The sequence below is a fragment of the Cryptomeria japonica genome, chromosome 8, assembly GCF_030272615.1.
Source record: "Cryptomeria japonica chromosome 8, Sugi_1.0, whole genome shotgun sequence".
Lineage (NCBI taxonomy): Eukaryota > Viridiplantae > Streptophyta > Pinopsida > Cupressales > Cupressaceae > Cryptomeria > Cryptomeria japonica.
In genome coordinates, this window is record NC_081412.1 from 83132587 (window position 1) to 83148465 (window position 15879).

The window sequence follows — 15879 nt, forward strand, 5'->3', positions numbered from 1 at the left end:
ATAAATCACAAGGACTAACGCTAACTAAAGAAACAATTGATATAAGTAAGACAAAAAGACAAGACTTAACGTTTACAACTGTATCTAGAGTTAAATAAAAAAAGGGTCTTGAAATAGAACCACTGTTCTCCTTTGATTGACATTCAAAATGAAAAATAATCTATACACAATTATCAGGAAAACGGAAGAGTCCCGACTACAACAGTTGTTATTAAAATGTGTAGAGGTATGTAATTTTAAATTTAACCTTTTGTAGAGAAACTTTCAATTTATGCTTTTCATTATTGTCTTCATGGTATATTCTTTACAAAAACTACCTATATTAATAATTTCATGTTGTACATGTTGCTGTTTAATATTCATCTATATCGAGTCTATTGCTTCTTGCATGTTTGTGATGTTATAATCTCACACTTATAATTCCTTTGCTTTGTAAACAAACTTTTATATTTCTACATTTTGTACCTTTCATATATAAGACCATTTAAGCATTCATGATAAAAATTCACTAACTTCATACAATGAATCGTCAACTTCAAAATCCTGAAAAGTGAAGTTCTCAAAAGTTTTTTCCTTCATTTCAATATGACAAGTGACAAAATATATAATACACATTTTTTTAAATGTTACAAACAAGATTATATCTAAATATATAAACAATAAAAATACACTTCCTACCATATGTAATACATATATTTTTTCAAATATTACATATAAATATATAGACAATACAAATTCACTTCCTTTTAACATATTTATTTCCTTTTACCTCTCTATTGCAGTAACCATTACACCCCTTACACCCCTCCTGGTGCAAGTGCTGGTATTTACTCACTTCAGGTCTACATGTAATCAGATTTTATGTTATTTTTCCTAGTCTTAGTACTTCGATAAAAGTAGTTAAATATTTTGAATTTGTTATGTTCGAAATCGAAAGTATCATCGGTTTTTAACATAAAATGGTGGGAAAATGGAGGCAAAAGCATCGTGCAGTGCAAAAGTATATAGCCGAAGAAAAACCAAGGGAGCCCAGCTGAGCTGTTTTACAGAAGAATACAGTTCTGCAAGTTCACCAATGAAGAAAAGGAAGAGAAACTCATCATCTTCTTCTTCTTCCTCTTCATCAGAGGATTCCGATTTTGATTGCAATGAGGAAGATTTCAATTGTACGCCTTCGCCCCCAATCAAAAGATCTCAGCCCAAAAGTGGAAATCCTGCCCGAAACAGGAAAAAGCTTGCGCTTCCCAAGGTATGCATATTCTTATCACTCTATTATTGCTACATTGCTGTTTGCTTTGTATACAGAGGAAATCGAATTTCTAATATCTAATTCGATGTCATAGAGAGAATATGTGGTGGGATACATGTTCCTTTCATAGGTCTTGGGCCACGAATTTTAACTCATTTTGTTACATTGTCTGACAGAAAAGTCTATCTAGACAGGCTAGAAGTTTTATATGCTCAGCTACCCTATTATCTATTTAGCAAGTGCTCTCAATTTTGTCTGAGCTAAACATTATTTGTATTGGCACTCAGTTATGGATTTCACATTTAGCCCCAGTTTTAACTTTTCTCAGTGTTCAAAAGAAATGTGCACAGCCACCTGATCACCTATACAGAAGTTATCTCTCAATGTAAGCACATTTTTCACATTGTCGGATTTAAGATCTTTTACAGACATGTTAAACATTTAAATACACTGTACAATGGTATCTTAACAAAACATATTATATGTACCCGTGAAATCCTAAATCGTTAAATACTAAACATTTCTTTGCACAGGCAACCCATTATGTAAACAGCCATTAGCTTCACTTCTGTTTTACCAATTTTTTTTCCCATTGCTAGAGTGAAAAAAATACCTAGACAGTCTTTGAAATTTATCTGCACAAGCACCCAATCATATATTTAGCAAGTATCCTCAGTGTTTATCTATTTAACGATTGAAAAGAATGATCGTTCGTATAAAATTTATCTTCAAATTTAACTACTTTTTTGGAATTGTCTGATCAATTTTTTTATAGGCATACTAAATATTTATCTATACAGGCACCCAATTATGTATATTTCTCATTGCAAGAGTTAAAAAATTCTCTAATCATACTAGGAACTTATCTGCACATGCAACCTAATATGTATTTGCAGGTAACCTGAGTTTTGACCTTTTCCAGTGTCCCAATAAAGATGCACAGCCATCCAATCACGTATATAGAAATTATCTCCAAGTTTAACCACTCTTTTTTCGCTTTGTTTGAACTAAAAATTTGTCTAGACATACTAAACATCTATCTGCACAGACATCCAATTATGTAAATAGTCAATATCTTTAATTTCTTTTTGCCTTTTTTTCCTGCCCATCGCCTAAGCCAAGAATTTATTGAGACATACCCAAAATTTATCTGCATATGCGCCCAATTATGTGTTTAACAAGTACCCTAAAATTTTACCCTTTTTAATTGTTTGAAGTTGAACACAAGCAATAATCTTTATAACATTTGCCCTCAGTTTTGCCACTTTATTTTGAGCTAAAATTTATCTAGATATACTAGATATTTATCTGCACATGCTCTCGATTATGTATTTAGCAACTACCCTCAAACTTTACCCAGTTTTTATGCTATCCAAACTAAGAATTTATCTGCACGGGTACCGAATTATGTATTTAACAATTTCCTCCAAATTAAATGAATTATAAAATTGTTCGATCTAAACTTTATGTACATATACAAAATATATGTCTGCACAGACACCCTCTCAAAATTTACCCCTTTTTAATATTATCTGAACTTAGAATTTATCTCCACAGGCACCCAGTTATGTATATGAAGAGTATCCCCAAAATTACCTCTTTTTAGATTGTCTAATCTACATATTATCTAGATACACTAAATCTTTATCAACACAGACACCCGAACATATATAAAGCAGTAGGGCCCATTTTTGACCCATTTGCATTTTGACAAGCTGAAAATCTATCAAGACATGCATAAAAGTTCATATGCACAGACATCCAAATATGCAAACAGCGATTACCTTGAAATTTTACTCAATATTTTATCGGCACACACTAAATTTATCTGCACAAGCACCAGATTAATGATTAGAGTTCGTGTCCAGTTTTAATCTCTTTTTCTTATTGCCCGGGTCAAATCCTCTTTGCATGTGCTAACACTATATCTGGACAGGTAACTAGTCTTGTATATAGAAAGTACTTTCAAATTTTACCCTCTTTTTTTTTTTTCTTCTTATAGGAGCTTAACTTTATCTACACCCAATTGTTGATATGGCAATTATTTTCAAGTTTTTAACCACTTTCTTTTCATTGTTTGGGTTGAATACTTTTCACGCAGGCTAGAAATCTATCTGCACAGGCAACCATGTATGTATATAGAAATCATATCCAGCCTTTATCCTTCTTTAAATTTCTACATTGTTCAAGTTAAAACATTATGTAGAGATACAATTTTTTTTTGGATATGTAAGCTACAGCTGAGCTGCTATTTGTTTTAAATTTTAATATATGTTAAAATGTACATTCTGGGATATCTCCAGTAACATAGTAAAGCATGTCTATGAACAGATTCAAACCAAAAGGCTCCTAAATGAGCAGATAAAACCAAGCTGTTACGATATATCAAATAGCAAAACTAACGAAAAGAGTGACCTAGCAAAATTACCACACTTGCAGTAGAAAGTAGGTGGTCAAGGCTCTGTTGGAGAGGGCTGCTCCTCTTCATTCTGTTCCTTCACCATCAGATGCATAAAGGCCTCCACCCATTCGCTTCCTTGGGTGGGTTTGAGGTCACTGATTTTCTTGAATAAGGAGTACCTTTGGCCACTCTGGCTTGTTGTTGAAGCAGCATGGTGGACTTAAAGTTGGCAAGGAATGGGAACCAAACCACCGGCGCTCTAGCATTGAGAAAACGAGGGATGTCCCTGGGGCTGGGAATGCCGACGCCTAAGCAAGCCACTGCACCTAAGCGAGCCACTGCTACCACTTCCTCTACATCCCCGAGGAAGTCATTCTTCACCATCTCACGAGCCAGCACTAGCACAATTGCCTTCGGTTCACCTAACTCCAGCAGTGAAGTGACAATGATGACGAGATATCTGCGTTGATGCGATAATGGTCTTCTGCAACCTTAAATTCCTCCCCTAGCACCATCTTTATGGCTTCCAGTGTTAAGCCATTGGGGGCCAGAAAAATCACTTTCAGGCATTGGTCGGTAGTTGGCTGAGAAAGGCCATTTGGTGTCGAGGACCCAGAAGTCGAATTGGGGTGTCCATGTTTACTTCAGAGCTCACCTTGTCTTTTTCAGAAATTCTAATGTCAAGGCTCTTCCAGCCAGGGACGTTTATAGACAATGTCTTATGCATCTTCCACGAGTCGAGCGAGCCAGGTGAGCCCTCCTTGGCAATATTAATGAAAACCATTATTGAAACCTCGTGATAATAGGAGTTGCACATGCTTTGTACAGTTTTAAATCTTTAACATGCTCGATATTGTTATGTAGGCAAATTTGACAAGATAGGAGTCGATGCATAGGCCGGCACATGTTTATTTGTAATGTCCCCCTTTGGGGATATACATGATTTTGCTCAAAATAACAATTCCAATGATACAATTTGTTTACAAATAGTATTCTATTACATAATTGTACTTCAATTTAGAAAAGATTGTAATCAATTAATACCAAACATTAAAATCAAGGTTCTCTAACCATATACAAATAATTTGTATTGAAAACATAGTATCCTAAATGCATTGAATCCAATTCTTAGCATATTTCCAACAGCCAACCATATTATGAATCTAGTGGGACGGCCTGGTAGGATGCTCAGAGATTGTTCCTCACAATTAAGCCCAAGAATGCGGAACAACCAACCAAGTCAATTCGACCCCTTGGCCCACAAACTAACCAACTTGGGGTGGGCTACTTTATTGAAGGATGCCCGGATACTGGTTCCTCACAATACAACCCAAGAGCATGGAACGACCAAGTCAATTTGACCCCTTGGCCCGCAAGCTAATCAACTTGGGGTGGGCTACTTAATTGAGGGAACTGGTACTGCTGCACCTCCCTACCACGTTTCACATTGATTCCAAACATGATTGCTGGTGGAAATTAGGTAGTCAAATACTCATCTTATATTTCTTGATGGATCTGCAATCAATCCCTTGAAACAAACTTATTAAATGATTCTTGAGAAACTTGCTTGAATTATACATGTATATGTATATTGCTGGTTACTTTTCAGACTTTCCCAATTCGATGGACAATCTTCTTGATTGATCCTTTATTAGTGATCTAAAGTACTGATCTGTTTTTATTATCATTTCCTGTCCCGCATATTAATTTCTTGTTCCCTTCATACCTTCATATCTTTTTGGGGAGACACATCTCTTTGGAAAGAGATATTCCTTTGGAGGATCATGTCTCCTGATTGCTGTCTTATTATTCATTTCAGATCTGTTTTTTTTTTCCAATTATAGATCAAATGCCTATTTCCATTCATTCGATCCTCTTTCAAATGATGCTCCCTTCCCTTTATACCCATCATGGTGGAAAGGGTCATACCTTTTGGTCATGAAGAGGCACACTGTTTGCATTGAAATGATACACCTGCAATTGCTGTCCTTTCACTTTACAACTGCTGCCCTTTCATGATCCCAGCTATAAATGAAGGATACTGATATTTTAATATTAGTCAAGGGAAATAGCCAACCAGCAATGACTAATACATGACTAATATTCCTTTCCTTAGGCATTGCTTGTAACATTTTTTAATATTCATATTCTTAGGGTTGGCCTCTCTTGGGATTGCCACCTTGTAAATATTTTATTTTTAACCTAGTCGTCTCTTTTGGAATTTGCTGCTTGGGAATTAATAAATATTTATCCTAGTTGGCCTCTGTAATGTCCCCTTTCAGGATATCTTAGAAAATCAGAATATTTACTTCGAGTCCTCACACTTATACTGTCTAATCTTTGCAATTAAACTATGTAATGGAGAATAAAGATAATATCACAAGAGCAGATCCAATAAATGGATAAGATTCAAGAAGTTTTCAAAATTGATGACGCTGTTTGAAAGATTTTGAATGCCCTCTTATATCTCGTAAATGGAATGTTGAGTTGCATTCAAAAGACATGTCTTATTACCAACTCTTTTCCATAGTACTGATTGCACCATTTCATGATTATTACTAATTGCTGCATTCATAATCCAAATCAATTTACACATAACTCACATTTGGTGCTTGATTGCATCCTTTTCATTATCCCATGAATATCGATTAATCCCCATGCCAAAAATAATTAACATCATGTTTCTTCATAATGATATCAATTAGTTCATGTTTGATAATCTTAATGCTGCATAATATTGATTAGATATGCTTAAACAAGTTCCTGCAATCTTTTTGTAATTATATCGTATCTATCCATCCTTGACATAATCGTTGCTCCTTATCAACCATTGATGTTGAATCAATGCTTATCTTAGTTGATCAATTTGTTGATTTTATACTAAGTCACCAGGTTCGAATTCGAATTCGAAGTTCGACAGCTTTGAAATTCGATGAAGTTCGATGCGGAAAAAATTCGAAATGTATAAAATTCGAATTAAATTCGCCATATGTAATTTTTAAATTTTTTTTTAATAAATATATGTAATATATCTATAAATTTGCGTAAATAGTTTAACATTGATAAATAGATTTGAAATCATTACAAAAAGATGACACATTTATAAAATATAAACCGTAGGAAACATATGCTTTCACTATCGCAAAGATGTTCTTTTGTCAAAAAGGTACAATAACAGTCAAAAACTTTAGAACTTTAAAATAACTCTAAGTCATCAAGAGCACTTGGCTGGGATGCCGAATCATCATCATCTGTATCACTACTCAGTTCATCATCTGCAAAGTCAGGCTCATCTGCATCTGGCATTGCCATGCCTTCAAGAGTTTGTTGTAAAGAAGTGTTCTTTGCTGATTTGTTCATCAGCAATTTCAAATTGCTGCGAACATAGACAAGATCTCCCAACTTTCCAGTCAGCAATTTGTTCCTCTTTTTGGAATGGATGTGGTCAAAGCAACTCCAGTTCCTCTCACAAGCTGATGAACTTGCTCCCTGACTCAAAATTCGAATAGCAAACTCTTGCAGTTCAGGAGCTGATGATCCATAAGCGATCCACCATCTATATCCAGACATACGTGGCGAGTCATATTTGGCTTCTGCCCCTCCAAACATCCCTTCTCCTCTCTTGTATTGCCAACTTTGATCTCTGATTAGTGCTGCAATTTCTGGATTTGGTACATACCTGCTAATGGCTTGGTAAAGCCCTGCCATGATTTCATTATCACCCCTTCTATCAATAGAAAACAACTTAGGCTCCAAAAAGCAAGCTGCTGCATGTAAAGGTGTGTGCATCATTTTCCATCTGCAATCAACTGCCTCCCATATCTGCATATATTCTGCTTCTTCATTGTTTAGTGCTTTTTGAATAGATTCCTTACACCGGTCCATGCTTTCATAAAGCATGCCAAGGCAAGGAGTGTCAGCATCAACCATACGAAGCACGTCAACAATTGGTTCACATACAAGCAAGACTTTTGCTGCACTTTCCCAGAAATTGCTGTTTAGGATGATTTGCTCTATGTTCTTCCCCTTGGGGCTTTTAGAAAGCACTGAACTTTCCCACTGATTGGAACATATAATAGACCTCAAAGCTGCTTTTTCTTCAACCACTCTTTTCAAAGTGATATAATATGAAGCAAATCTTGTTTCACAAGGCCTCAACAATTCCTTTGATGCATGCTGCCTATAAATACTCAATGTGAGACGATGATTCCGTATGAAATTTGCAATTGCTCTCCCTCTATGAATAGCTTCATTTATCCATGGGAATTTAGCCAAGTCATGAAGCAACAAATCGAGACAATGCGCTGCACATGGGCTCCAATATATCTGTGGGTACTTCTCTACAATCAGCCTCCCAGCTCCCACACAATTTGCTGCACTATCAGTTACCACTTGAACCACATTTTCCATCCCTACTTCAAGAATGGCTTCCTCTAATATTTGAAAAATATACTCTGAAGTTTTTTTGTGGTTCATGGTGTCAATGACTTTCAAAAACACAACACCTTCAGGACAAGACACCAAAACATTAATCAATGGCCTTTGACACATATCTGACCATCCATCACTCAATATAGTGCAACCTGTTTCCTTCCAAGTGGCTTTGACATCAGCTAATTTTTCAGTCACTCTATCTTTTGACCTCTGCAAAAGAGTTGTCCTGATAGCCTCTGAACCTGGGGGTGTGTACCCTTTGCCAAACTCTGCAATTTTCTGAACTGCATTGCGGAAATGAGGATTTCTCGCAACATTGAATGGAATAGCACTTGTGTAAAACAAATCAGCAACTGCATCATCCACCTGTTGTTTCTCTACTGGTTTCCAAAAGTTGTTCAGTGTTCCACTCTGTTTTGGTACACTCGCCGCTTCGGATTGCACAGAAGAGGAAGACATGGCAGATGTGAATCTAGATATATCTCCTTCAATTCTCTGTTTCTTTTGTGCCTTCTTCATTTTGCCTACCGTTGAAGCAGCCAACTCTTTCTCTAGAATAGCTTTAAGTTCTGGAGTCGCACCTGTGCATGCTTGAACACCTCCACCTGGACCCCCTTTATTAGCAAGGAAGTGGTCCCTAAGCCTTGTTAAAGTTCCAATGATATTTGCCTGACACATGTTACATTTGATGTGAGTTCCATTTCGGGTCACATGCTTCCATGCCTCAGAAGTTGATTTGGGAGGAGCCATTAAATGAAAATCTGCATGTTTGGAAAGAAAAATTAAAAAACACACTATTTTTATTTCAACCTTTTAAAAATATATAATATTAAACAATATAATAAAAAACCATTAATATAAAATTATAAATTATATAATAATAATATTAAACAATATTATAAATTTATAAACATAAAAAAAATTGACACCATATTAATATCATATAAAAAATGAAGCAGAGATATATAATAATAAATTAATAATATCATATTAATATCATAAAAAATAAAAAAAATTAACACCATATTAATATTAAATTATTAATTATTAAACATAAAAAATATTAAACCTAAAAAAATTTAATAAAATATAAAAATATATAATATTATATTATAAAATATAAATATAAAGCATAAAATATATAATATTATTATTATATAAAATTACATTTTTAAACATTAGTTATTAACTATTTAACATTATAAACAAAAAAAAAAAAATAATAAAATAAAAAAAAATACCTGTGCGGCGGACGTGTGCGGCTGTGTAGGCGGCGTCGCGGAGTGCAGGCGGCGTCGGCACTGGTGGCGGCGTCGTCGCGGAGTGCAGGCGGCGTCGGCACTCGGCACTGGTGGCGGCGTCGGCACTCGGCACTGGTGGCGGCGTCGTCGCGGAGTGCAGGCGGCGTCGACACTGGTGGCGGCGTCGCAGACGGGTGGCGGCCGAGCACCGGTGGTGGCGTCGCAGAGCGGGCGGTGGTCGCAGAGCGGGCGGTCAGGCAGAGCGGGCGGCGTTAGCAGCTCGCGTGGGTGTGGTTGCAACGTCTGCGGCCGCCTATTTATAAAATCCGCCAAAACAAACCCTAAAACGCAAACCCGAAAAATTAAAAAAACACTTTAACAAACCCTAAAATCGAATTTAATCGAATTTAATCGATTTTTTTAATGGTTTTTCAAGTTCGCCGAATTTCGAACTTCAAGGTTCAAATTCGGTCGAACCTGGTGACTTAGATTTTATACTTCCAGATTAATGTAAAACTTAGAAATCAGAATTTAGTTTCTAATTAAATTGTTTGTTGTAAAATTTAGAGATTTCTAGATCTAGGCATAGCATAGAAATGAACAAATAAGAACAAAACACAATTACCTTGGGAAAACCTCCCAAGAGGAAAAACCCAGCCAGAAAAGATCCTCAGATCTGATTATGGATTATATTCATATAATGATTACAACACTTATCTCAAGTACTTGAAGATGTCTGAAATGTTTGCTCTTAGGGCTGATGAAATCAACAGCAGGTCTGCACTTTCATGAGCATCAGGTCTGCACCTTAAACACACCAACCAACACTCAGGCTCATACCCTAGATCTGCACTTTTAGTGCATCTTAAGTTTGCACTTTTGCTTGACACTGGACTGCAACTTTAGCGCCTTGGACCTAGATCAGTTTGTCCTCCTTATGATGGTATTTGCACTTGAAATTCGCACCTTTAATGACAGATATATTCGCTAATATTGCTTCTTCAAACTTCGCATTTAGTAGATGTATATTTCGCATGGAGAGATCTGTGAGTGAATAATAATGTGAGGTTGACATTTATTTATATGTGGAGCGAAGTCTTAGTTAGGTCGGCTTTACTTAATAATTAACTAATTATTTATTATTTTCCCTTTTAGCGAATTGCCTTGATTGAATAGGGTCGGCCCTATTTAGGAACACGTTGAGTGTGTGACGTGAGGTTTAAGTAGTGCCGTGAGGTATAGGGCCCAACCCTATACGTTGAAGAAAGGGGCCAGCCCTTTGGGCGGATTCCAATGTTGCCCAAGGCAATTGGAATCCGCCATTCCCTAATTACAATCAACACTCCCTTTTAATTAGGGAGGAGAAACATAACCATAATCTTCCATCTTGCACACAAGCAAAGAATGGATTACATAATCAGAATATTGTAGTCTTCCATCTTGCACACAAGCATATAATGGAACTACATAATATAATCTTCTAGCTCGCACACAAGCATAGACTGGATCCACCTTACATTGCCCACAGAGGGTGGAGAGGATCTTTTTCTACCATCTTACATTGCCCGCAGAGGATGGTTAACAATTACTCTTCTCCCTGAGAAGATTACAATACCACCTTACATTGCTTGTAGAGGGTGGTTTGATACAACACAATGCATCACTGAGGTTGAGACTCCCTCTCAATCAGGGTTTCATTTTCCAAAACACCGAGTCTGTCCCTGAAGTACACAAACTTCACTTTGGACAGAGGCTTGGTAAGAATATCTGCAACCTGCTCATCAGTGCTGACATACTTCAGCTGAATGGCGCCTCTTTGCACCATATCTCGAATGAAGTGATAATGAGTTTCCACATGTTTTGACCTGTCATGAAACACTGGATACAACTCTGATTATCACAATGAATAATTGAAGGATCCCAAAGCTGACCAAACAGCCCAGCAAGAAGCTTACGAAGCCACATTGCTTCTCTAGAAGCTACGCTTGCAGCAATATACTCAGCTTCAGCAGTACTTAGTGCAACTGAGGATTGTTTTTTGCAAGCCCAAGAGATCACTGCGGATCCTAAGCTGAAACAAATGCTGGAAATGCTTTTCCTGTCTTTGACACTTCCAGCCCAATCTGTATTTGAATAACTTTCCAAGGTTATTGAAGTGTTAAATGGATACGTCAGCCCATAACCAACTGTGCCTCACAAGTATCTTAGGATGTGCTTGGCTGCAACAAGATGAACATGTTTGGGCATGCTCATGAACTGGTTGAGAGCATTCACTGCAAAGCATATGTCAGGTCTAGTGTTAACTAGATACATCAGTGATCCAATCAACTGCCTGTACTCCGATGGATCTACAAAATCAGAATTAGTTGCAGAAACACTAAACTTCTTTAAGTTAGATTCCATAGGAGTAGACATAGGTTTACAATCCATCATTCTAAATCTTTTCAAAATATCAAGAGTATACTTTCCTTGACTTAGAAAAATTTCGTTAGATCTTTGCCATACTTCTAGACCTAGGAAATAATGCATTAGACCTAAGTCCTTCATTTCAAATTTTGAAGCTAGTTCTTTCTTACATCTAATGATAAGTTCATCTTAACCAGTAAGAAATAAATCATCCACATATAGAACTAGAATTAGCATTTCATCATTGGATAACTTAAAGTAGATGTTAGAGTCAACATCTTTTTTACAAAATCCTAAACTTAACAAGTATTTATCAATTCTTTCATACCAAGCACGAGGGGCCTGTTTGAGGCCATATAGGGCTTTCTTCAATCTGCACACGAGTTACTCTATCCAAAATCTCATAACCCTCAAGATATACCAAATACACACTCAAGATATACCAAAGTAGCTGGAACTCCCTCTCAGCAGCAACTGTGTCCAATCATAGCTTCCAAAGCACTCGAACTTCCTTCGAGTGTATGCCCATCCCAATAATTTCCCTTGAAGAATTAGTATGCCCTGTTTCAGAAGCACTCCAAGCCACTGAAAGATCCAATCAATTTCCTGTACTCAAGGATAGGAAATCATACACTTGAGCATCAAGTCAGTTCAATCATAATGAAATTATAAATGCTTGACCCAAGAAAAAAAATTTCCATGCTAATACTCATAATCAAAAGGTAATTAACCAACATAAGTTAGAGTATACCAAACTTAGAAGGAGACGCTCCCTCTTAACTTCTGCACAATCAATCTTTTATGTTAATCTCAAAGATCCTGTCCATCTATCTTTCAATCAATAAGGTGGACCCATAGCACAATTGTTGAGATAAGATGAGGATAACTTCCATCAAGAGATTACACAACAAGATTGCCAATCAAATGTCATCAATAGAAACGAAAATCCTAAGAGATCAATTGCGAAATCTTTCAAAGAGGAATCACAGATTTGTAGAAAATAGTTCAGCCAATGAATAGCAACATTATGCAACGTTAGTAAGACAAGATATACATTCAATCTCTTGGAACAGACGATGAAGTAAGCACAATAAAGAATACTCAAACCTCACAAATCATCCAACCGTGCCCCATCAACCTCTTATAGGAGAAGTGATGAATCTACAATTGTCAGAACTCAAGATTCCATTAAGGTCCATAGTTGATCATTATCTTTGGTATTACAAAACCAAACAAAAAGGGTTTGCACTAAAACATCAAGAGCAAAAGGGATCTTTAATACACTTCTAAAACAACAAGGAGCCACACATAACTTCTTCATAAAACATTTATAGTAGATCTCATTCTTCACATCAATGGTCAGATTTGAAGGTTGAGAACATCTCAAAGCTATGTTCTGAAACACATGATTACTAGAACAACTTATAACATTGGTGTAACAATAAACGAAAGTAATAGTTCACTCAAATCAGAAGAAAGAACATAGAAAAGACCAAAGACTGAATGTAGCCATAATATCCATTAGTTCATCTATTTGCAGTTCAGTCCAGAGGAAGTAATCAGAAGTAAATCAAAACAAATGAGCATGGATAAAATTGATCTAACAACAACATCATTCTGCAAAATGATATTAATAAAATACTCATTAGTTATACTCTTTGTTAACCACCAAGCACAATTTATACTTGATCAAAACCAAACAGATCTCAAGGTAGTTTATGATAGTAGAAAAATCCCATACGTCAAAAAACATATGAAGAAGATCTATATTATACGAACTGCAAGGCTATGTAACAGACAAGAGAAATAAGTTTCTTCGTCTAGCATTAACCCTTGCATACTACGAACATGATTGCAGATCATCTTTCAACTAAACTTTTCTATCAGTAACACTTATTAGTAAAATTACACACAGGCCAAAATATTAAGTCAAAGTGATCTCGATCTGTTCATTAAGAGTTCATCTCCATAATTAATAGAACATTGAATTCCTACACCTCAGTCAGTATACTTATATCAATGATGCCAAGGCAAACAATCATTAGCTCCTCATGACTGTACACATCTCCATAAGTCGTTCACGTCAAGTAGAATTCAAGTCAACAAAAAATGTCATGAATGAAGATCATTAAAAAAAACATAACTCAACCAAGCATAGCTACTCACTTAGAATGCATATAAGTATTCATCACAAGAATACTTAGAACTTTTAGATCAAAAGTCAATAATAGAACTAGTCCATATTATTTAACATAATAACAATATCTAAATTACATATGCAGAGAACATAACAAGTGTTTAGATCATAGTTATATAGATGACAACTGTGGATGATGAGTCCAAGACATTCCTGATTCCAATCAAAACATTAACGAAGAATCGATTTATAATACCTTGCAACACTCAAACGGAAATTTAGAATACCTTCTAAGTTCTAACAAACAGGAGTATGCAAATCAAAGATCATGATGATATCTAAATAATGTTCTATATTAGACAAGTCTACCAACTAAGGCAATTAGAATCATAAAATCAATACGACCTAGAACTAGGTCAGCCAAACGATAATACTTCAATCTTTTGGATAAGCTGAGTATAATATATCTTGCAATCAAGAATGCAATGACTCAAAAATACTTAGCTTGAATGACACTGAAGAGTTAGATCTTCAAGTATACAGGACCAAGATGTGACCATGCTAAACCTTTGATCACAAAACCTTTTCAATCTCTCCTCGATCTTGGAACCTGTCATCAATTTTACGACAACAAGAAAGTGCAAGATCTAAGCTACAGGATGCTAGATCTGATTACGGTTAGTACAACCTCGCTCTGATACCATGTTGATTTTATACTTCCAGATTAATGTAAAACTTAGAAATCAGAATTTAGTTTCTAATTAAATGGTTTGTTGTAAAATTTAGAGATTTTTAGATCTAGGCATAGCATAGAAATGAACAAATAAGAACAAAACACAATTACCCTGGGAAAACCTCCTATGAGGAAAAACCCAGCCAGAAAAGATCCTCAGATCTGATTATGGATTATATTCATATAATGATTACAACACTTATCTCAAGTACTTGAAGATGTCTGAAATGTTTGCTCTTAGGGTTGATGAAATCAACAACAGGTCTGCACTTTCATGAGCATCAGGTCTGCACCTTAAACACACCAACCAGCACTCAGGCTAATACCCTAGATCTGCATTTTTAGTGCATCTTAAGTCTGCACTTTTGCTTGAGACTGGACTGCAACTTTAGCGCCTTGGACCTAGATCAGTTTGCCCTCCTTATGATGGTATTTGCACTTGAAATTTGCACCTTTAATGACAGATATAATTCGCTAATATTGCTTCTTCAAACTTCGCATTTAGCAGATGTATATTTTGCATGGAAAGATCTGCGAGTGCATAATAATGTGAGGTTGACATTTATTTATATGTGGAGCGAAGTCTTAGTTAGGTCGGCTTTACTTAATAATTAACTTTTTATTTATTATTTTCCCTTTTAGCGAATTGCCTTGATTGAATAGGGTCGGCCCTATTTAGGAACATGTTGAGTGTGTGACGTGAGGTTTAAGTAGTGCCGTGAGGTATAGGGCCCAGCCCTATACGTTGAAGAAAGGGGCCAGCCCTTTGGGCGGACTCCAATGTTGCCCAAGGCAATTGGAATCCGCCATTCCCTAATTACAATCAACACAATTAATCGATGTTCGTAGTCTTTCCTCATCCCTTTTCTTTCGTAAGTCTTACCAACCTGATAACTAATATGTGGTTTGCAATGGAGTCGTTATTCATGAATCTTCAGATATATATGATGATCGAGATGCAATGCTTAATAAGTTGTCCCGCTGTGATACTCCATGATTGGCAAAGTCTTCCTCCTTGCTCACACCGTTTCCTACCTATGAGACTCTATGTTGGTGAACAAATCAACTTCTCCCGTAACGCAGGACTTAATTCCAACCTTTGTAATGTATCATCGCTACATATAAATATCGAACTATATCACTGATATCCTCAATATTTACTAGCTATTAGCCGTACTGAGTAGTATTATAATTTCTCCTCAATTGAACCATCGGTGATAATTGCTCACACATTATCTCTTACTCGACACAGTAGAATATAAAATATAATCAGTGTGC

The 15879-nt window shown here is 36.1% G+C and overlaps 1 protein-coding gene across 3 annotated transcripts in view; it reads left to right on the top strand.

The window, feature by feature from the left end:
- Nucleotides 1–790: 790 nt before the first annotated feature.
- Nucleotides 791–15879, top strand: part of LOC131038465 (uncharacterized) — a 91470-nt gene continuing 76381 nt past the window's right edge. Inside the window, exon 1 of one of the 3 annotated variants that reach the window (XM_059209989.1) lies at nt 791–1249. In XM_059209989.1, the coding sequence (XP_059065972.1) occupies nt 971–1249 (279 nt within the window). In that variant the 5' untranslated portion in view covers nt 791–970. The remainder of the gene's footprint in view (nt 1250–15879) is intronic. The other 2 variants (XR_009358735.1, XM_059209988.1) reach the window with 2 other exon arrangements.